The 23,211-nt window shown below is 39.7% G+C and overlaps 1 protein-coding gene across 2 annotated transcripts; it reads right to left on the bottom strand.

The window, feature by feature from the left end:
* Positions 1 to 1,129: 1,129 nt before the first annotated feature.
* On the bottom strand, positions 1,130 to 21,527 carry rorc (RAR-related orphan receptor C). 2 transcript variants are annotated; one of them, XM_085292101.1, is made up of 13 exons: positions 21,265 to 21,527; positions 21,027 to 21,155; positions 16,526 to 16,555; positions 7,241 to 7,326; positions 5,879 to 6,020; positions 5,433 to 5,783; positions 5,241 to 5,342; positions 5,032 to 5,153; positions 4,462 to 4,594; positions 4,253 to 4,360; positions 4,062 to 4,172; positions 2,830 to 2,939; positions 1,130 to 2,689 (listed from the first exon to the last, which is right to left on the bottom strand). In XM_085292101.1, the coding sequence occupies exons 2-13, from the start codon at positions 21,076 to 21,078 to the stop codon at positions 2,525 to 2,527; spliced, it is 1,512 nt and encodes a 503-aa protein (XP_085148227.1). In that variant the 5' UTR covers positions 21,079 to 21,155; positions 21,265 to 21,527; the 3' UTR covers positions 1,130 to 2,524. The 2 variants fall into 2 exon arrangements, with proteins under 2 accessions (XP_085148227.1, XP_085148228.1); XM_085292102.1 differs by lacking the exons at positions 16,526 to 16,555; positions 21,027 to 21,155; positions 21,265 to 21,527 and adding an exon at positions 14,939 to 15,076.
* Between the last annotated feature and the right edge of the window lie 1,684 nt (positions 21,528 to 23,211).

The following is a 23,211-nucleotide window of genomic DNA, read 5'->3' on the forward strand; positions in this document are numbered from 1 at the left end:
TTTCTGTCTTTGACTTTGTGTTTTTTCTGTATCGTGTTTCAGTGTGAGTTCACATCTCTGTGTTTAGTAGTTACCTTTTGGTTATTTCAGGTTACTCCCCCCACGGGACTGTCTACACCTGTATCTCATTTGCTCAGCTATTTCCACTTCCCTCATTACCCACTTTGTGTGAATAGTCCAGCTTTCCCCTCGGCCTTTGTTGCAGCATCCTCTCCATGTAAGTATTTTTTGGGGGGGGTCTTTTAGGTTTTTATTATAATGTTTCAGTTGTGAGTGGACAAGTAAGTAAGCATGCGCATCTTTGCTATAATTAATGCTGCCTTTATGTTTAATGGTAAACTAGTGTTTTGATTTACAGTAGTTAGGACCAAATATTCCTATTTCCCATGACCTCGAGTCATGTGTACCACTCATCTGTAATAGTGAAATAACTTGGTGGAAACTGGAAATTCCTTTAAGGTAATAAACTACTAAACCACTCTCCTTCCGCTTACTAAAATCCAGCCACACAGTCAGTTTTCTTACAAACATCTAAGCAAAAGGAAGAAGAGTGGAAATGGTATTTAAGCAAAGGCAAAAATGACCCTTTTATTCTTTTGTTCTGCATAACAGAATATTTAAAGAAACCAAAGACCACTACATACAAGAGCAGTTTAGAGAGTTTTGTTGCCCAAACCTGCATGCAGGAGATGATTAAAGAAAATGTGAGCAGCTTTGATCGGAGCTGTCTTTAACATAAAATCTGTTTGCTGGGTTAATTACATCCCACGGATTTAGAAGCTTTTAATTTGCTTCCTCTCTAACTTGGCTAGCAACCGTTGTGTGCGTGTGTCGATGTGTGACAACCTCAAAAAACCTTTCCACAGACCACTGGTAGTCACCCACAATGACTAATATTTCCTCTGTTTTGCTGCAGCTGCAAATTTACCGAAATTTGCTGGAGACAACTTATTTGGATGTTTTTCAGTATATTCGCTATAGAGCTTTGACTGCAACAAATAAACTTTGGTGTTTGACTTGATAGGGATTTCCCTATAATTCGGTTAATTTTTCTTCCTTGTCTCAGCCTTGCATAAATATTTATGGTGATTTCACAAGCAGTCAAATAAAGTGAAACATCTGCTTGGTGTCACAGCTTCAGCAGTTTATTAGAAGGTTTACAGCAAATTATCTTGAGGGAAATGCCAGCTGTTCCAGGGACAGAGATGATTACATACAGACATACTTAATGCAGAAACATCTCGACATTTCTCATTCACCCGCCGCTCTATTCAAAGATATGTAGAGAAAACAAAACAAGTTCATCTGGGGAAAAGAAGGAAGAGTTAGCACACACGGGACGAGATTTCTACTTTACACGCTTGCACCTTTTTGTATTATCTCTACACTTAATGCAACAGCTCACACAATATAAAAGCATGTGAGGATTCATTTAAAGGGAACCATTTCAGTGGTACTGCTGCCCTTGTAGTATTTATTGGTCAGTCTATGACAGACACCAGCCTGAGGAGGAGAAACTTCTCTGGAGACATACAGACGCAAAGAGGCAAGTTTTTAATTTAGTATTCAGCATCTAAATGACACTTTCCGCTCTTCATGGCCGGCGGGTGTGACTGAAACTGCTGATGTGAAGAGACAAGATGATTGACTTTCTCAGCTTCCAGGTGCATTAAGCCAGTGTTGCATTAAATACTCCTGAGGGCAAAAACAACCGAGAAGAAACAGGAACAGGATGTAATTTGTGCAAGCTAGCATGCACAGGCTCAACAGGGCATTGCATGATCCTTAAGGAGCATTGCAAAACTTAAACCCTATTATGAGTATGGAAGCTAAAGACAAAGTGGATTTCTGTTTTTAGACCAACATCTGTAGTTGCATATGGTTGCTTTTAGTGCTTGATATTGTTGTTTGTCTTGCAAAGTTTGTTGAAAGCACATTGGTTGGCTTTAGCTTTAACTTATATAGCGCAAATTTTATTTATTTTTTGACAAAGTCAAGCAAGAAACCTCTTGAAATCACTACAAGGTGAAGATACAAACTTTATAAAGTCACATTTGAATCCCTCTGAAGTTTGGTGTTTTCTGCTTGAAAGACAGACTTTCTGTGGACTAACACTTAAAAGTTCGAACTAATGATGAACAGTGGCCTGCCTTTTTGAATTTGTATGTCTGAAAGACACCGTGACACACAGAAGCTACAACTGGACAGAATCACAACAGCACAACCTGAGAGAAAATGAAGCTCTTACTCCACCGACAATGTGCTCTCGAAGAACATCAAAATATGTTTCTCTGGCATCATCAAAATAATTTTAAGCTATCAAAAAAAAAAAAAAAAATTCTTCTTGACATCATCTAACAAAGAAAAGCTCTGCTGGAAGTCATATAACACTTAACACACGCTACAATTATTGTGTGTTTTTTATTATTAGAAAAATAGAATCTGCCAGAAAGTAATGAGACTCAAACTAATAGGAGTCTCTGTACGTTGGTGCGCGACTGTTTTTGCATATTCCCGTAGATCATCAGTGAGTGGTCCCCGGCAGAAGCTCTGCCTCTGATGCGAACAGCTCCTTGTAGAGCGGAGGAAACAGAGAGTGAGCTGTGAGCGGGTACCGCTGACTAAACCAGTGAAGCTTCTCCATGTGCAGACTGCACAGCGAGCGCAACACCCCCATCTTCTGGTACAGCTGCAGGGAGGACACACACATTTAGCCGTCAGCTTTCTACAGCAGCGAGGAAAGCCTGCGATCTTACGCGTACTCACAGATATGAAACATGGAGCATACAAGCCTTTTAGTGTTTGAACACCCAGGTGACTGATATTTACCTTGTGAATCAAACTTTCTTGATTGTCTCGGTGCAAAATGTGTGTCAGTCCCGACTCCACGCTTCTTTGAACTCTTTGAACTTTGCTCCTGTCCTCCAGACACGGACGATCTGAACACAAAGATGTTTTATGAAAGAAGGATTGAGTTTTTTTCAGGTTGCTCCCTTTAAAGGTGAAAAACATAACAAAAATCATAAAGTAAAGCATTTTGCAGAACAGGCTAGACAGCATTACTTGCTGCATGGAAGTTAAGTCCCTGGCAGCAGGCTGATGCTCTCAGCAGTGAACTTTAGTCAATTTTGGCAGGCAAAAATAGCAGGGTTGAAATCATAAAAGAGTTTTTTAACAAATACATTCAGAAGTTTGTTTCAATTCTATACTTTAGACATATAATGACATTAAAATCTTCAGCGGAACCCATAAAGCACAGCAGTAAAAATAAGGACTGAAGCGATGAGGTGATAGGATCCAGATATTTATCACGCCCTTATTCTGAATGTCCATTGTTAAAATATTCTCTTTGATTCCTTTTAATTTCAGTTTAAAATTCACGCAACAACAACGAGACAGGAAAGGACTTCATTCAAAGGCCAGAAACATTGTCGCACCTTCCCAACAACACCTAAGAACACTTTTTGGAAAGTGTTCTTTGTCTTTCTTGTTTTTTCCTTTTCTGTGTCTTTTCCTTCATTCATCAGTTCATCTTCATTCACTGCGGCCTATTAACTGAACTATGTCTCTTCACGGCCACTAGGGGGCAGAAAGGTTAACTTAATGGGACAGAATGAATTAAAATTACACAAGACAAAATGGAAAAGAGGCAAACTGGATAAGACACAGACACAAAACATATCTGTCATCTATATTTGGGCAGTAATATGATAAACCTACAAGATTTATTCATGCACATCTGACAGTAAGGTCAAGCTTATTCATCTATGACATCCATCCACCCATTTTTGTAACTGCATTTCCAGTTCAAGGTACTTATGACACTAACTCATAGACGCCATTGCCAATTAAGCCTAACAGTCATGTCTTTGAGAAGAAGTCAGAGTATCAAGACAAAGTCCCCACAGGCACAGGGAGAACGCCAAATGAACACATAAAGGCCGAACCCAAGACCGCACCATGTGCCGCCATCATGGAGGACGAGAAAAGAAAAGACCGCTTCCTTCCTGATGTGCTTAAAATGAACGCAGTACGAGTGAGACAGACCGAGCTGGGCTTACCTGCATTGATGAGCACCAGGGCACTGAAGAGAGCAATCTGTTGCTCAGTCAGCTTTAGGGCACACATGCCATGTGCGAAGTCAAATACTGCTGCGATTAAATCACCACAAGCTGCAAGACAAGAAACCACTGAGCATTGATAAGTTATGGTGTTTAGATAGACGGTTTCACACCTTCAGATAAGTCCTCACCCAAAGATTTGAAGACCTCAGTTCCAGCAAACTTCCCATCAAAGAACACAGTGTTGTTCTCTGTGTTAAAGAACCGGCTCATTCTGACCAGAACCACCTCCATGGAGCCTGAAAAGAGTAGGAAGGCAGGTCAGAAGAGAGTAAGATCAAACCTGTTCAGTTATATATATTGTGTTTTAAGCACATCCTTCTAGAAAAGGGAAAATCACCAGTCTTTAAAAGGGCGATCTGGTCGTTCTGGCTCAGCATACGGAAACCCGGGATGTGTTTTGCAAACTCCACCACGAACTGGACGGCATCAGTAAGTCGGATAGCGCAGTGCTGCCACATCTCATCTACTGACTGGGAAAGAGAGTCAGACAGAAGCTCAGTTTGCTTAGCTCAGTTTGTTTCTCATTAATCCTTTTCTTTCACCATAGATTGTTTAAAATGGGCTCTAAAGGGCAAAACATTTCACTCGTCTCACAAAAACTCATCCTCAGTGTCCCAACAATTCAGTCTGCTGCTCAAGTTTCTGTATTTTATCACTCAATTTACCCTGCTGTTTTCTCTCTGATCAACTGAAAAAAAAAGATCAAAGAAAGAAGAGGAGGGGGAAGCGATGAAAGACGTTTTCTCAGTTTCCTGTTTGATTCATCAAACAAAACTAGCCTCAGACGTAAAGCATGTGAAATGACATGTTTTGTTTTGAGACTGTCTGAGTAAGCTCACACACATGAAGGAGAAATCGCAAAATTAAAAAATAAAAAATAAAAATGAAGAGAAAACAGTGCACATACTTTGCTCTGGTATGCTTGGATCTCCTCTCTGCTGAAGAGTTTCCACCTGAGAGCTTGGAGCTCTTCCACTCTGTACTGACTGGTCTCTCTGTGGGAACGCACAATGCTGGCACACAGTTCATCTAAAAAAAGAAGAAGACGCACTTATGAATACTATAAATATGAGAAAATTACATGTTTAGTTTGGCTCACTGTGCTCATTTGCTCACCTATGTTTCGCAGGGAGTGAGGATACAGGCTGTATGGATCCTCCAGACCACTATAAGGATGAATCCCCATCATATCATGAGACGACTGCCTGGAGTCAAATCCTTGCATAAAGAACAGAGAAGAGAGACAAATAAGTAACAAAGAAAGGAGGATTCGTCCTGCATGGTGAAGTTCCCACATCTGAGCCTCACCTCTTATATCAGCATGACCGGCGTTGTCTCCCCTCCCTTGGGATCTTGAGGTGGGAGAGATCCCAGAGGTGCGGTAGATCATAGCAGGCACCTGTGAGTCGTTCGGGGAGCACATCAGGTAAGGGTGAATATCAGCGGCGTAGGTCAACAGTTCGGCATCTCCGCTGTATGAGTAGGTCGGGGCCATGGGCTGAAGAAGCTGGGGGGAGCGGTCCTGGCGGTTCTTGGTGGGGTAGGACAACACGGTCTGGGCGTCTCCCTGAAGCTGCTGTTGCTGCTGCTGCCGGTGCCTTTCCACTTCAGCGATCAGAGAGTCGCGCTGACGCTTGGACATCCGTCCAAACTTCACCGCTGGAAATAAACAATCAACAAATGACTAAGCAGCTGCTGCGAATTAACAGTAAATAGATTTGTCTGCCTGTCAGTGCATGTGTGCTTTCTCTCACCATCTCTGCTCATGCCCTGGGCCAGGCACTTCTGTAGACGGCAGTGCTGGCAGCGGTTGCGGCTGGCCCGGTCGATCTGGCAGTTACTTTGCCTGGAGCAGGAGTAAGATACGGTAGGCAGCTGGCTGCGCCGGAAAAATCCCTGAGGGATTAGAAGAGTCAAACAAAAGCTCAATTTTTGACTGGGAAATAGTGATTTTTGAGTTACACATAAAAGTCAGAAGAGAAACATTTTTATTTGCTCTTGTTAATGAGCAGAAATGTTCTCTGGTGGCCAAAATATTTTATTATCATCTGACAAGTTCTAAATTAAATCAGTATAACTCATATTTCCTGTAATCTGTCAGGTATAAGTGATACAAAATATCTAAAATAAGCTAAAACTTGCTATTCAACAGTCCAACTGTAATAGTGAAAGGTTAGTGAGAAACTGGGACTGCTGTGGAGGGCCGCACCGATAAGATTACCTCCGTTTTGCTCAACAGTTTTTTGGTGCGGCCCTGCACAACAGTCCCAGATTTTTTTTTCCTATTGGGAAAATTTATTGGTCACCAATTGTCAAAGGAATTCTTCTAGGAACTAGGGTATTGGGAAATATCGACTTGCTTTCTTGTAGAAAAACAGATGAAATGTTCATTGATTGAAACCAGTTAGCCTGCTAGCAAGAACTTCAAAAATAAAAGCACCTGGATGAGAAAAGTAACTCTGTAGATTCACATGGCTAAATTTTCAAGACACTTTTTAATGAGTTAAACATAAAACATGAATACATATTAAATTATTACGCTTAAGAGACACTGATAACTAGATTTGTTTTATGCTAACATAGCTAAGTGTTTCCTGTTTCCTGCACATTGCTTGACAAATTATTTAAACCAAGTGTTATAAAAACAAAAATGTATTAGAAATTTTAAAAAGCTCAAATGACTGAATTCATGATTTTATATCCAAATGTGGCGCGGCACACTGAAAGTCAGAAGTTAATCAAGAGTAATGTTCAACTGCTAAAACGAATCTTTCTGTTTAGGAAGTTAAAAACTGTAATTTGACATCTTCATCACAAAATAAGAACATGCATTTCCTTTCTGCTTATTTGTAATAAAGGTCATTTTAAAATTCATGGATGACAACATTCATTATATTTTTGCATTAAAAATATAATTTTGATCAAAGAGCTTGCACATACTGATGGATGAATCATTACAGAAATATAAAAACGGATTGTAAATTACAGACATTGTTAATTTAAGGCAGCTATGGCATAAACCTTAAAGGCTTCTGGCTGTAGGTTCATAATGAGTGGAGTGATATGAGGTCAGGATCAGAATGATGTGGAAATGAGGTTGTTGTGGCCCATCTCACCTTGCAGCCCTCACAAGTGATGACTCCATAATGAACTCCAGAGGACTTATCACCACAGATTTTACATGGGATAACTTCAATCTGGGCTGAACAAACACAGAAGGAGAGAAAAAGTTTGTTAAATCCAAACTTTAACTTTATAGAAAATAAAATACAGTTCTTAAATGCAGCACTTTTTACGTTTGATCAGTGTAGTTTAACGTGACCTTTGTTGCTCTAATGTCAGCTCAATAGTTCAGACTTTGTATATGCACACACATCTACAGTACAGATGGAAACAAAACAAAACAAAATAGCAGAATAAACGAGTCTGTTATTAATATTAAAAGCAAGCATTTTTAATCATTCCTTTATAACATTTGCAGCACAGAGCTCATCGCAGTGTAAGTAAAACTATACCAACTGTCATTCTAATGACACTGCACATTTTTATCTAAACAATTCAACTGCAAAGTGATTCCCACAACTTTTGCTTTATTCTGTACTTTCCCTTAAGCATCTATCAGTTGTTGTGTGACCATAGTAGACCAAAGGTATTTTCCTCTCAAGCACCTCTTGCCTTAATAATAATGAACAAAATACCTTCAAATGCAATAAGCCGAGAGACTTCTGAGGACATGGAATATTTGCAAATGGAGAAAAGCGGCGAATATGAAGGTGTCAACCTCAGAGTGCTTTCAAGTGGTTGCGTGACTTCTCTTTCACTCTGACTTTCCTGCTTTCATGTCATTTCTTTCTTTGTGAATCCTTCTCTATCTCGCTCATAAAGGACATCGCTGCCAGTAATGCGCTCTCCTTCATCACTGCCAGTAATGGCCATCCCCTCTCACCTCCCCCCATGCCACTGCACTGTGAAACTCTCACACCCCCCCAGTCTTTTGATTAGTGGCGATTTCTGTCACAATCAGATGTCATTTGATTCATTAAAAAAGATGAATTGTATCACGGATCCTTGACAAAAATATTTTTGAGAAGCTCATGAGGAAGTGGGCTTTTTTTCTTTCGCATTATGCCGTGTGGTGATGCAGAGGCATTTCCAGCCTCAAATAACCTAAAATAATGCAGGCGGCTATCTCTTCCCGCCATCGTCTCTCATTAGAAAGTGTGACTGCATTCTTCGAGACAAGCTCTTATAGCTGCAACTTGACAATATACGGGAGTATTTACGTTTCCGTGCATAACTGTGTCAGATTTGTTTTCACGAGTGTGTGTTAGTGTGTCAGTGTGTGCCCTCTTTATTTGGTGCCACAGGGATCACTAGAAGGTTTCTGAGAACAGCCAGTCTGAGATAAAATAAATATAGACACAGAGCAAAGGCATTTACAATCGAGCTGAAAATAATAGAGCCACAAATCTGATAAGACTGCAGCTTCTACTAATGGAACTGTCTGATTAACCTCATGATTGACCATGATAAGAATATTTCACCAGTTTAACTCTGATGCTTAACATTTCACATTAATCTGTCCCTTTAAATTAACCATTAAGCTTGACCAGCAGCCTTTCGCCGCCAGCTGAATATCACATGTAAAAAAAAAAAGAACGAAGAAAAGAGACCGAGCTGTGACTAAAATTGTGTTCCTGTTGGTAGTGCTGGATAGTCAGAGAGAACATCAGTGGTCTCTGCTTTTTTAGTTATTTCAGTTCTGATTGTCAACCTCAAACAACAGGAAATCCACCGTGGCCCACAAGCTTTTCGCTGTTCACACATGCAATCTCACACATGCAATCTCACACTCAAACTCATGGCAATCACGCACACCGCTCCTCCAACAGCTTTCCATGTAGTCGTACCTGCGCTCACCTTAAATGAGCCCAACACAACTGTGACATCTTTATTGGTGCCACACAGAAACAAGAATCAATCTGCCTTTAAAAGCCCGACTGCCAAACAGAAATAAACGCCAGGCAGCCACCGAACAGCCCTCTATCAGCAGATTATAGCCATTTTTGTCTCACCTGGTTATCTCCAGCCACAGGCACAGACCAATCAAACCCAGCATCTCCTGGTGTGCGTGCTTGCATGGTTGTATGGTTGTGTGAGATAGAGTGATAAAAATACTGCGCTACCATTATTTCTTCCATTTGTGTCTTTTTCCGTCACGAGCGATTGCGTCTGGTGCGCATTGTAGCTAAACACAGCGCTTGATTTACAAATACATGTTTGTTAAATAGAAAAATGCCAAAATGCTGTCATAACTGGCAACAGTGAAACAACAGCAAGGCCTTTGGGTGCAATAGTAACCTTTTTCAGTTTGATCTGTTTAAGCTCCAGTGACTCTCAATGGCCTTATTAAAAACTAGATGACTGTCTTCATCTTTTTCTTTTGATCATTCCCTTTAGGGGTCGCTACAACAGATGCTAATACAGAATTAAACTATAGTTATTTTGCCTTTTGTCCTGTCTCCTTCTCTTCTTTTCTTTGCCATCACCCTTCACCAGTCGCTGCAGATGGCTGCGCCTGCCTGATCTTGGCCCTGCCGGAGGTTTCTTCCTGTTAAAAGGGAGTTTTTCCTTCCCGCCTTCAACAAGTGCTTGCTCACACGGGGGTTTTGTGATTATCTGGGTTTCTCTCTAATGGTTTTTGGTCTTTGCCTTGCAATATAAAGCGGTTTGAGGCAACTGTTGTTGGGAATCTGCGCTACTGAATAAGATTTTACAAATACACGTACGTTAAAAAGAAAACTGCTAAAATGCTGTCACAACTGGCAACAGTGAAGCAACCACAAGGCCTTTGGGTGCAACAGTAACCTTTTTCAGTTTGATCTGACTTTTAATTTTTTTTTGGCATTTTGTTTTTTTATTTATCAGTGCTGTTAGCGATTCTTTACATTCTCCAGCTGTAAAAACACGGCGCAGCCAATAGACCCAATAAAAAAATAAATGTTTTAATACCTAGTCTTTGTCTATCACCTAGCACCCTAAACACATAAATGTCATGACCTGAGTCCTCCTAGTTGTGGAGTCCAAATTTTTTAAAATAAAAGTAATTAGCAGTGTTTAATATGTAACCGAAGTTTAGTCAGAATTAAACTGGTACTATTTGCTTTACTTTTACTGTTTTTGCAGCGGGTATGGTGTTATTTCTTTCATTATATTTTGTGAGTGTAGGTTTCCTTTTCTTTTCATTTGATTAATGTGCGCAAACACAGAAGAACTCAAAGCGCAGTTCTTCTATTTTAAAGTAGGCCTCAGCAGGCGAGTAGATGTTTTCTTCCTCCATTTCAGATTTGTTCTGTTTTAGTGGCAATAAAACACATTGAAAAATGAGTCATTCTAGTCATTGAAGGCTTTATAGTTCATAACTGCAACATAAACATGACAGTATGCTAATGACAATGCAAAGCTTAAGTGCTAGACAGTTATAAATTCCCACTGCACAGTAATCACATGCAGTAATGCTAATAAACTCATATTGATAGAGACTTTTAAACATGTTTCTGCAGTCCACACAGATTTTTCCACTCAAAAAAGTCTCTTTTGATAGTCATGGCTGCCAACACCTTACGTAAGCAATCACAACCTACAAGTGACGACATACAGTGCGAAACTAATCCTATACCAACCACTTAATGATTGAGGAACAATGAAATGAGATCATTTACACAAAAACCGTTCGCCTGAAAAGTTATTCAAAACTGCCTGACACATGCTGTTGGCAAGTGTAGGGGTTTAAGTACACTAGTGGTGGAGATATTTTGATTTGTCAGTACAAACAACAGCGTGCCACCTCCCACGCTTCCGCACACAGTGCACTGTACACCTAAATGCCGCCACACAGAGATGATCTGATGATCTTTAAAACAGTATTGAGATCTTTCACTGAGAACTTAAATGACAAAGCAGGATTGCTGTCAAAGTAAAAAAAAAAATCATATATTAAATATAATAATATAATATATAGGCTTTCATTTAGAGCTGTAAGCAGAGATGACGTTGTAATGGCTTTTCAGTGAAATTTGGATAATAAATATCAGTCATTAAGGAAAATAATAATGGTGCAAGCATTAAATCTCTTTTTAGGGAAACTGAAAAAGCAAAAAAAATAATAATAATGATGAGGTTAAATGTGCTGAAATTAATAAACCCTCAAACATTTACAAAGCTAAAAAGCAAACTGCAAAATGAGGAACGTTTTCAAAATCATTTAGAAAAAATAAAAAGGATTAAGAAAAGATCAAGGACAGTTTTTTATTCCTGGATTTCAAATCAAAAAAAGATTAATTAGTCCTCTCACAACGTTTAAGTCAAACTGAGCACAAGTGTGTGTGTGTGTGTGTGTGTGTGTGTGTGTGTGTGTGTGTGTGTGTGTGTGTGTGTGTGTGTGTGAATACTGATGCAAACCAGCACCAGTTTTATGATGGGATCAGAACACCTGTGATATAAAATTGTTCTAAAAGAGGGACAATGGGATTAGCCCCTCGACTCTTAGTTCCCTTTAGTCAGCACTCATGAGTCAGACTACAACCACCATCAATCGAGGCCTTTCTTCTGAACTGAGCTCTCACCTGTAAAGGTTTTCAATCACGACGCTGTGACACAGACAGAGAAACGGACTCGTAAAGTCAAAACACTAACGGCACCGCTGTCACTGCAGGTATTTAAAAAGACTTTTTGACAGGGGTTTATCGTGGAAACTCACGTCCTTTTTCACATCGCCGCTATCAGCAAACTAGTACATCGGACTGCCCCAAATCTCTGAACTCGGCCTTCAGTTTGACCTCACAAAGACGCCAGTTCTGAGACCGTGTCTCTCACGGTTGTGACGCTATGGGCAAAGAATCCCATTTTACCATGATGATACGTACAGGCAGACAGACTCACGGGTGAAAACTGTACCAGCTCCACTGTTGCAGTGTTTAACCAGACACTTTCTTCTCTGTGCCTGAAATTACCTTGTCAGCAGCTTGTTCTATGAACTGTAAACGGACAAAAAAAACCTCAATCTTTCCTCTGACGGAAGCTTACCTTTGAGACATACGCAAGCAAAAGTGCAAACAAGCTTTGTATACAGACTGCATCCACAAACAAACACACTTGCACAGACTCTTTATCCTCATACAGCACATTAACACTCAGCACAGGAGGGCTGTACCTAATGTAGGATCATTTTTTGAGTTTACAACACCAGTGAAGACAAATTCTTTAACCGCTTACTTTAATATGACTCATGGCGAATTAAATTCAATTTTATTTGTACTGTTATTATCTCTAATACATAAAAACACACTTAATGATTTTAATTTAAGGTCGTCCTGAAGTAAAATTTGAGACTTTTGGAACTTTAGCTTAAAACCACTATTTTTCTGCTGCATTTAAAACTATTTTTAAATGACAAAAAAAAAGCAGATTGTCACAGCTTTTTATTTTTAAACAAATAACTGCATGTGTAGTACTGCATTTAAATACATTAGATAAAAGATGAATGTTTTGCTACACATCATACCATACAATACTTTGCAGCGCAAATCCAAACAAATAACAATAAAAAGTCAGGTTACTTTTTTTTCCATTAAAAGAAACCAAGAGTTACAAGAAAACACAAAATAAGCAGCAACTGAATAAAATTAATTTTAAAAAAGGGGAAATAAAGTAAAACCTAGTGCCAGAGAGCGGTTTAATAAGAAGCATTTCACGTCAGCTTTTTTGGACTAAACATTTTCACTCAGAAATAGTTCACTGCTAATGTATTTTTAGGTTTCAGAGCCAGACTGTGGTCGTTTAATAAATGCAAGAACTCCTTCGCTGAGTTTCATTAATTTGCAATAACAAAAAACAGATGGAAAAACCTACTGAGAGATGATTATCTGAGGAATTTTTCAAAGCAGATCTGAACACCAATTAGCATCAGATTTCACATATTTGACTTTGAAGTTGCTCCTGAATTCGGAGGTGTCTGAAAGAGGTAATGTTTTGACAGTAGCAAAGGGTATGAATCAGCTCGACTTGTGTATTTCATTTACCAAATTTTGGGGGGGAATGTGTCACCTGCCATTTTCATGTCTGCTTTGATCTGTAGCCAACCGCTTCTGCTGCTTTGGAAGTGCTTTTGCAGGCTTCTGCACCCAGAGGAACAAGGAAATCCTTTCTGATAAAGAAACTGTGTAACAATCTACACAGGAATCCCCCCAAACACAGCAACAAAGCCATCTCAAGTGCGCCTGATGGAATCAAGTGTGTAACACCAGAGATAATTCATTGTCTCCCAGCTGTGGTCATAACACAAATATATTTAGTTAGTTATTTTTCATCAGAGGCTGCTCTCGTTTTGTTCACACAGGCAGTATCCACAGCACAGCTGCAGGGCAGAGATATGCTGCATCTAGCCGCCATCTAAAAAGCAGCTGCGCATCTGTGTATGCGTGTTTGTGCTTGCGTGTGCTGGTGTGTCTATAAGTGTTTGCAAGTTGCAACGGCAAAAGTGTGTACGCAGCAAAAACAAATTAATCAATTTTCATTGTTCCCTTTGCCTTTTCTCCCTTGTCACCTCTTTGTGTATTTTGTCCATTTTTATTCAGGTAATCTGGGACTTATTTGTGTGAGAAATCATTTTCAGTATCACACTTTTAGCATTTCCTCTGCATCCTGTACGTGCTTGGAGTCGGTCCATTTAAAAGCAACGCACTGCGGTAGTGAAACATCCTGTTTTCCGCACTCAAGTGCAAGACTATGATGATTGATTATGATATATATATAATATATATGTGTGTGTGTGTGTGTGTGTGTGTGTGTGTGTGTGTGTGTGTGTGTGTGTGTGTGTGTGTGTGTGTGTGAATTATAACCTGGTCACACTGATCTTCCACCAATCACTGGCTTCATTAAAAGAATTACTTACAATGGAAACTTGACTTGACAAAAGGTGTTACTACAATGTTATGAATGGGTATTATTTCCAGAAATATACATTTTTATACAACCTTTTCACTCTACAGAATTAGCCTAGCCTGAGGTATACTGTATATGTGGGAGTATCAGAGGGCAGAAATATCTGAGACATGATTCAAATCTTAAAATCATCAAAGAGAGCTCAAAATTGAGTCATATTGCCAAACCGTAAAACTGAAACACATCAATCACTGTGAAGGTACTCAAAATTCAGCCAATGGAGGGACTCAAAACAGATTAGATAATCTTTACTCGCTGAAAACCATAAGCACAGGAACACACGTGTGTGTTTTCATGCTTTCTACAATGCTGCTAAAAACATCCGTCGGTGGGATTCAATAAAACTTGTAAAGCTGTAAAATTCTAGTTAGCACACGAGAAAAAATTGTGAAATATAAAGGCACTTGAAACTTGAGCGGCGTTTTCCTGTTCAACGAAGTATTACACCAGAAACTAAAGTGCAAACCTGAACAAAAAGCTTAATGACACACCCTGAGAAAGTTGATGTGTTTGAAGCCACAGGTGTCTGAGTCTGCATGAAAGCACAGATATTTCAGGGTGACTTGGTGAAGGTTTAAAAAGACACAGCTACTTTTAACCAAAAGGTGACGTTATTATCGAACGATACCGATTTCGCGCACCATCAGAGGCATCAGTCGCAACGTTACCTTATAATCATAAAGTTTGAAATATGGGAGGCTTGGAGAAAAACGTCATCAAAAAGCACGTAACTGATTTAATTGATAAAAAATATCTTTGATTGAAGTGCCCACACACACACACACACACACGCTGAAGAGCTTCATCCCTACCTCGCATCATCCTCACTCCTCCACTTGTGTCAGACGTTTGTCCCACTTTCACAAACTCACTTGTCCTCTCACTTTGTCTAAGAATAGTCTTTCTTTTGACACACACTCGTTTTTTGGAACCACCTATATCTTTTAATCTTGCTCCTTTTTTTGCTCGTCCTTTATCAAGCTGGGTCGGGTGCTCACTGCAGCTTCAGCATACATATTCAGACTTTTGAGTGTCAGTCACCGCCTCACCTTCCTTGTTTGCGTGTGCATGATTTTGTGTGTGTGTGTGTGTGTGTGTGTGTGTGTGAGAGAGAGAGAGAGAGAGATCAAGACAAAGAAGGGGGGACCGTCCCCTGCCCTGTCGTTTTTCTCAAGGTACTTTTTCTTTATACCTTTGTTGTTATCCTTCACCCCCTCACTCTGTATCATATGTCAAAAAATGCTTTATAATGTCTGGCACCTTTGAGACTGTCCATGAGAGAGTTTAAGTCAAACCAGCAGACAGGAATCACTGGAGATGAACTTAAAAAAAATATGTAAGTCACACAAACTTACATTTCTGTTATTGGGAAACTCAGTTTGGAGATTTCAGATATTTTCAAATAATGCATATATATATGTATATGAGAGAGAGAAAATCATTTTAAAGAATTATTTATTCTCCATGTAGCATATTTACACACTTGATTCAGGTTATCTGAGTTTAGCTTACAGATCTCCTCCACTGAAAATGCTCCAAGTAAAATCTACATATTTATCATTTTCATACAATTAGCAATTAGGTTTCAAAAGTACAGTGAGTTAAACATTACCTTAATTAATTATTATGCTGCATGTGTTCAATGTTAAGTTTGCATTTTATTAAAAATTGTTCGGATGATGTAGCTAAAAAAAAGGTACGTATTTTGAGATCTGTTATTTTTTTATGTGAGCTCTTCAACTTAACTGAAAAATGTATTTCAGACTATTTTATGTCTTCAGTGCTGTGTTTAAGTAAACACTTGCAGCTGCAATCCACCACAGCTTCTTCATTCTCCACTCATATTTCCCTCCACTTCCATCCCGCCACACAGAACCACAGAAGACCCCCAAACGTTGCCCTTCCTTTCTTGTCTTCTCTGGTTTTGGGTACGTGTGATGAATGAAAACCATTATTATTTAGTCTCAGTTGGTTTATCATCACGCCACCTAATATGAAGGTCGGTGGTGTGTTACACACAGCACCTTCACTCTCGATAACATACACAGGTGTGCTAAAGTTGTGGCAGAAGGTGTTAAACCAAAAAAGTTAAAAAAAGACGAGATGTTATCGCTTTCATCTGCATTCAGATGCCAAAGTGGTTGGTATTTTCATCACTGTTTGTCTGCGAGTGTGTTTGTGCGAGGGGGGTAGCACAGGTGCGACACGCCGCGCGCCGAGTGTGTCACTAATGGCCCCGTCCCCGTCGACACTACTGTGTGTATGTGTGTTTTGCTGTACAGGTGCATGCTGCATGTTCACTAACTATGAAGTTAACCACATTGCATGCACAAATATCTAGCACAAACACAAGCAAAGTTATTACTGCACACACACACACACAAATGTAGACAACTTACTCAAATGACTCTTCTTGGACACGGCACCTCCTAAAGGGAGGAAAAAGGGTAGTTAGTGGATTCAAACTAAACAACTTTGTGAGTCTATGCTTTGTACGAGCATCCTAAAGCGCATTTTAGTGAAAGAAACTCAACCTGCTGTATACTCATATGAATACATGGTGGGCGTTACACAGTGGCATCTAAGCTTCATATTGAATCCAGGAGTAAACATTTACCAATAGAGTTTTCCATCTCTTTGAATTGAAAATGTGATAGCCACTGGAAAATAAATTAGGCATCGGATTTACTTCATTTTTGAGATAAATGTTGTACAGTATAACATTTTAAGAAAAAAGAGTTACAAATGACAGCTAACCCCATCACAAAAGTTAGATGAGACAATCTTTGATTGCTCGATGAATACCTTTGATACCTTAACTTATTGTTCCCTTTACATCTGCTACTAAAAAAAGAAGTGATCATGTTTAGAGTGCGGTATCTCTACTTTTACTTAAGCGAACAATTTAAATACCACTGAAACCTACACAGGAGCTATTTGTAGTGCAATGAATGGATTACAAAAGCACGTTTGATATTCAAATACATATCATACTCACCAATCATAATCAAATATCCAAATGAGCATGTTACTACTGTAACAACAAGTAAAATCCTGACTTTCAAATAGACTGAAATGAGAGGGAAAGTAAAACCGGCATAAAATTACACTGTAGCCATTGTCAGCTCCTAAATGGCAGTTTGATACGGGGTTTGCAGTAGGCAGCACTTTCTTTGGCTTCTTTTCTAGTGTACAATAGCATGTGGACAGATAAGAAGCCTCAGTGAGAGCGGAGAGGCTAAATTAGAGGATTCCTATTTACACTAGTGTGGGTCTATGATATGTTTGTGTGGTGTTTCAGCGCACGCACACACAGGACATAAAGGTAGAGGAAGGTGGGTGTCTGTGAAGCAATAGGTCCTCTTTCTTGTCTGCCTTTGTGACCGCAATTGTGAGAAAGTCTGAAGTGCAGCTAGAGCGACTAAGGGTCAGTTCTTAAGCAGGGGGTTTACTGCTGTGGGTGTATGTATACGCATGTGTGTGAGGGTATGTGTGCGTTTTCTCTGTGTATTTGCGTGTGAGAGGCTGTGTGTGTTAGACAGAGGTTTGAATGCAGGGCAGATAAGTATCAATGGAAGACGTAGAGCTAGCCGGTCTTTGTCTGGCGCCAGATCAGGCCCTTTGTGGTTTCCTCTGTTTTCCTACCCTCATCAAATCAGTTTTGCTTCATAAGCAGAATATATGGAATGAAAGCGCAGCAGTGCACGCACGGAAAATGAAAAGAAAATTTCAACACTCACAGAGCAACTGTTTTAAAGGTGATCGATTAAGAAAAGGCTGATTAATTACACACAAAAAATCAGCTACATTTATTAGAGCATCATTTCCAAATGAGGACGGCCTGAATTTTTTTCAGTGTTTTTTACATTAGTGTTACATCAATGCTTTCCCCTGCGTTCCTTGAATAGTCATTTACAGAAACGCACAGCAGCTTCTCGCCTTACGGAGACGATTTTAAGGCCGACTAATCTGATTTTAAAAAATAAATAAAATGCTGAACCCCGATACGCTGATCGAAAATGAGCGAGAATTGACGCCAACTATTTGCACCGCTGTTATTCCTGAAATGTGTCACCAATGGTATTAAATGCTTAAAATATTGCTGCAGCAGAATTAAATAAACATGCGGTCGATGGCACCTGTGAAAACTAAATGTGACACAGCATGTACATATTTAGCAAGGCACACCTGTTAGCCAGGCCATGAACCATCTACACACACCCAAAAGTGACAGCGGAGGCACAAAAATCAACACCACCCATCAGGCAAAATCTCACTCTCTGCACTGACATCTAAGCTCACTGCTGAAGTGACAGTTGCTGTGTTACATAACAGCACCGAAGACCACTGAACCCAGAGAGGAGGCGACGATTTTGTCTGAATAGAAACCACGACCCATCTAGCACAGAAAACATACAAAACATGTGAACATTCAAGACCGGTGCCAAATACAGTAAACAAGATTAAAAAAGGGCTTTTTAAAAATTAGGTTTAGGTAGAATGCTTAATCAGTAAGCAAAAGAAAAGCATACATTTGAGAAGAAGATTACTAAAACAAGTAAAAAAATTACAACATATAGTACCATAACAACTATAAAATATGAAAAGGAATATATGCTAGATGCTGAAACAAAAAGAAATATGTACAAATCAAGTTAAAAGCAAGTCTGATTTGGATGGTTAAGCTGTTCGCCAGGTTTCAAGAAGAATGTGCCAACACGTGCAGTTCCTCTAAAATCTTAAACCCAAAACATCTACACAGCTGAAAATTTTAGGACAGTCGTGTAGCTCAGAAGTACACCGTAAGTAATTCACCACAAGTCTGTAAATAAATGTCGCTGCCAATTTGGTGAAGCAAACCTTTGCAGGAGTTTAAGAAAAGTAAGGTATAGAGTGACAAAAAAAGGAGTAGCACTCACAGTGTCACAAATTGTGGATAATCTCTCTGTAAAAAGAGTCATCTGAACATGTTGGCTTCAAAGAGTTTCTGAAAACATCAGTAGGACGGCTGCAAGGCTAGTGTTCTTTTAGAACAGAAAGTATTTCTTGACTTGTCTGCATTGATTTCCAAGAAAATAGCAGACGGCTGAAGAAGGCCAGATGCATTTTGGTTAAAAGAATAATATACTGTCATTGCTGTGAAGACAGTTTTTGGTTCAGAAATGGCTGCAGAATGATTTACGGTGAAATTAATCGGACCTACAATAGGTCCCTGGGGAACACCACAAATGGGCGTTTATTGGATAATGAACAGGAGATTGTTTTGTTTTGTTTTTCTCTTTTCCTATACTGTACAGACAGGAGAAAAAACCCCAAATGTGGAGCAAGACTAAAACTACTGCTTGAGAAAAGTGAGTGACGCCCACAACAGCCGCTAAAACCAAGACTCTCATCAAGTCAAGAAGAGCCGTCTCAGCAGTACGGAAACTAAATATGAAAATAAAACAGTGCAACCACACTCTAGTTTAACCTGAATAAAGCATCAGCTCCAGGGCCAGATGCATTAGGTATCCTGCACATAATGTTCAAGCTTCAGCTGTGCATCATTTTAACAAATTTACCCCAAACGTTGTCATTTTTACACTAAATTCTGCACGACATGACTTTAACTTACCCAAGGCAAGCTATCTCCAAAGGAAACCACTCTGGAATTATTTGTTTGTATTGTCACTTGCAAATAAAAACCAGAAGAAGAAGAAGAACAGAAGGACATAAAACTTTTAAGAGCCATTTCAGTGTCCCTGTTGATACTGGCATTTCTTTTTTCACTTTTAATCTTACCCTATTTTCCTCCCTTGATTACCATTGACACTTTGCAACATAAACAAAACCCATTTTAAATTATAATTGTGCATCTATAATACATCTATAATGGACACTAAATTGTGCCTGTTTCCTCTCTGACCTGCCTGCTGGTCGCTTTCTTTCTAATGGTTACATAATACTATTAAATCACTAATGGTTCCAAATTAAAACTGTTGGCATTGCGGTCTAAAGGTAATCTAGGGTAACCAGAAAATTGTTTATGTTATGTTTCTGGGGGAGTTTAGGGGGGTAGATAAAAGTATCAATCTGTCAATGTTAGTGGCAAATATCGAAAAACTTAAGTCAAGAAAACCAAAAACTATATCAGCAGTGTGGTGAAATTTTCAAAGGTAAAATACAAAGTTCAGGACTTTGAATGTAAACTGTTGCTGCTATGATCCTCCTACATTTACTGGAGAAAAGGGGACAGGCCTCATTATCGTTTCACCTCTTTAGAAATAAGAACCTATTTATTTGCTTTGCATTAAATGGAGGCACACACATACACACACAAATACATTTTGCAGCACTTCAGACAAGCTGTGTTGCTATCCTGTAGGAAAGGTGTGCTATGGGTTTCTGTGACAGAGAGACAGTCTTATCTCCAGTCACTGCCAATAGTTTGATTATGGCCTGGGAGAGGCTTTGAACAGAAAGGCATTGGCCAGTAATAGAGGCAAAAATTAGAGCTAATTCCCATGGATTACTCCGGCTTACTGCCATTCTTACACACTCACAGCACCTTAACCATACCCCAGTTAAAGGGATGAGGAGGTTTACTAGGGTAAAGATGGATGAGAGTGAAGGGGGAGAAGTTAAGAGTGAACAGAGAGGGAGAGATAGGGAGTCAGCTGGTGTACTAGAGGCCAACAGGATGAGATAAAAGTGAGGAGGAAAGGAGGGGATGGGAGTGAGTGGGCACACAAAGGCATGCTGGGAAATAAGCGAGGGACATGAGGGCATAAAATGTCAAGGCACACTGTTTAGTGAGCTGAAACTAGTCAAACAAATTGTATTTTTCTTGCTGTGACTTTAAAGTTCAGTTTTCCTGCACCTGCCACAGTGTAAATGTAACCTGGAGAGGGAAAATCTCACCTCTCTTGATGGGGGTGTCAGCGGAGGGCACGTCGGGCTCTTCATATTCCATAACTCTCCTGTCAAAACACCAGTAGGTGGGCCTGCACACACTCTCCCCTCACTCACTCGCTCTCTCACTCACGCACTCTGGCGCACACAAACCACAAAGTCCTGTAAGGTCAGTCAGTTTTCAAATCTATCTGCTGACACTGCAGTGCTCAGAAAGAAACGAAGCAAAACTCGAGACTCATACTACCTGTTGGTCGCTCTAGCGCCCAGGCCGGCGCAGGCATTTGAAAACGTGCACTGCCATCTCGCCTCCTTCAAGAGTCTTCACAGTGGCTCCCCAAAATCGGCAGTCATCTTCCTTGGCTTCTTTCTTTCTCTCTCTCTCTGTGTCAGGGTCCCTTATTCAACAGCACTCCTCCTCTTGTGTGGTTGTTTTTGAAATAATCCCGTTCCCCCCTGTGGCAGCAGCAGTGCGGAGAGTGCAGCTGGACCGGCCGGCCGCGCGCCCGCCACCCCCCTCCCCTTGCGCTCACAGTGCGCCCTAGCCGTCCCAGGCTGGAGAGAGTTATGTCACCGGCTCTTACGTAATAGCACCGGATCGGGTTTTGCTTTGAAGTGCTCGGTTGAGAAATATAATCCCATGTTGCTGCCACAAATTTCCGCCACACCAATCGAGAAAATAAAATGCACGGTGGAGACGTTAGATTTCAGTCTGTATGGAAATGGAACATCCTTAAATTAAAAATCCATTTTCGTGGGTTGGTGTCATTTTTGTTAGAATTACTCGTAGGGCCCTGCCCATACAGTATGGCATACACGGAAGGGTTATTTTATGCCCCATTTTAACACGGGTGGGAGGACAAAAAGAAAACGATGAATAATCGATACGTCTTCTCGGTTTACATCATTGTGGTAAATCCTCTAAGACATGGCTCGTACAGTGGTTGCAGACATGGTGCAGACACATGCATGTCAGGAGGGAAACAGACTGTAACCGAGTGCATTTACTCAAGTAGCCTGTAGCAGACAACTCATATGAACCCGGGCTGCAAAATCTTATCTTGATTTAATGTTTGCCACGTGATAGTGACACTTTTCATTCTTCGTAAGGACGTATTTCTTTCACGACAACAATGTTTTTAAACGTCAATAAAAAAAATCTTAGTATGTCCTTAGATCAGCATGTCTTTGAGCAGTCAATTATAATTTGTTCTAACTACTTTAACAACTAAGTTGAACTACTATGTACACAACAACTGAGCTGCTAATTATTAATATTATTAATAATATTAATTATCAAAATAAATAAATAAATAATTGTGTGTCAAACTACTAATCATTTGTTCAGCTATATTTTAAAATCATTTTACTACAAAAATTAACTCGCAATAATAAATCATAATCCTCATAATCCAACACTCACTCAAAACACTGGAGTTCATCTAAATCACCAAGAATCACTTCAGGGTCTTATCAAGTCCTTTCACTTTTACCAGCATTTACAGATTACAAGTCTCAAAGGCTGTTAGGGTTAAAGTTCCTGTGTTTAAAGTTGACTCTGATTCTGATTCTTTTATGCTAAAAGTACTTAAAAAAAATAATTCAGAGGTGCAGTGAGGGAGTGAATGCTGCATGGCTCGCTTTAACTAACAAACAAACACACATGCTGTAAAAACAGTTAAGTGATGTGTTGGCTAGCTAACCTGTGAGAAAGTGAGTATTTTCATTTCAAATGTTGCTAATAACTGCAGCAAAGAACAATACAAAGCATATTTACATGCTTAAGGTTTTGGATTTTGATTTGTTTGTTTTTGGTTTAATTTTGTACTGTTCTTTTTTTTTTTTTTTTTTTTAGTTTTGCCTCTGTGCTCCACCACAGGGGATTATTTTGAATCAAACAATCAAGATTAGATCGATGTGCACACTTTAACTGAAGGGGTTTAACTGCAATTTTGAATTAATTGTTTATTTTTATACACAGTCCCCCATTTGCCTCAAAAGCAACGGGGTAATTGACTGACCAGCAGTTGCATGGCCAGGTGAGGCCTGTTCCTTGTCATTCCATGAACAGATTCAGCAGGATCTGGAGTTGATCCCATGTGTTGAAGTCATTTTGTTAGCTTTGATAGCTGTTCATTGGAACAAAGAGATGCCATGCGAGTAAAAGAGGACAAACAAAAAAATCTTTAGCTGT

This window comes from Mchenga conophoros, linkage group LG11, assembly GCF_057382185.1.
Source record: "Mchenga conophoros isolate Kocher_MC1m ecotype Shallow Benthic linkage group LG11, M_conophoros_male_GT1.1, whole genome shotgun sequence".
NCBI lineage: Eukaryota > Metazoa > Chordata > Actinopteri > Cichliformes > Cichlidae > Mchenga > Mchenga conophoros.

Excerpts from the sequence above, each read along its gene's own strand:
- rorc (XM_085292101.1), bottom strand. The coding sequence starts at position 21,078 with ATGGAATATGAAGAGCCCGACGTGCCCTCCGCTGACACCCCCATCAAG. Across the intron at positions 16,556-21,026 it reads TGACACCCCCATCAAGAGAG|GAGGTGCCGTGTCCAAGAAG; the intron begins GTGAGATTTTCC and ends TCCTCCCTTTAG. Across the intron at positions 4,595-5,031 it reads TCCAAGCATACCAGAGCAAA|TCAGTAGATGAGATGTGGCA; the intron begins GTATGTGCACTG and ends TCTCTTTCCCAG.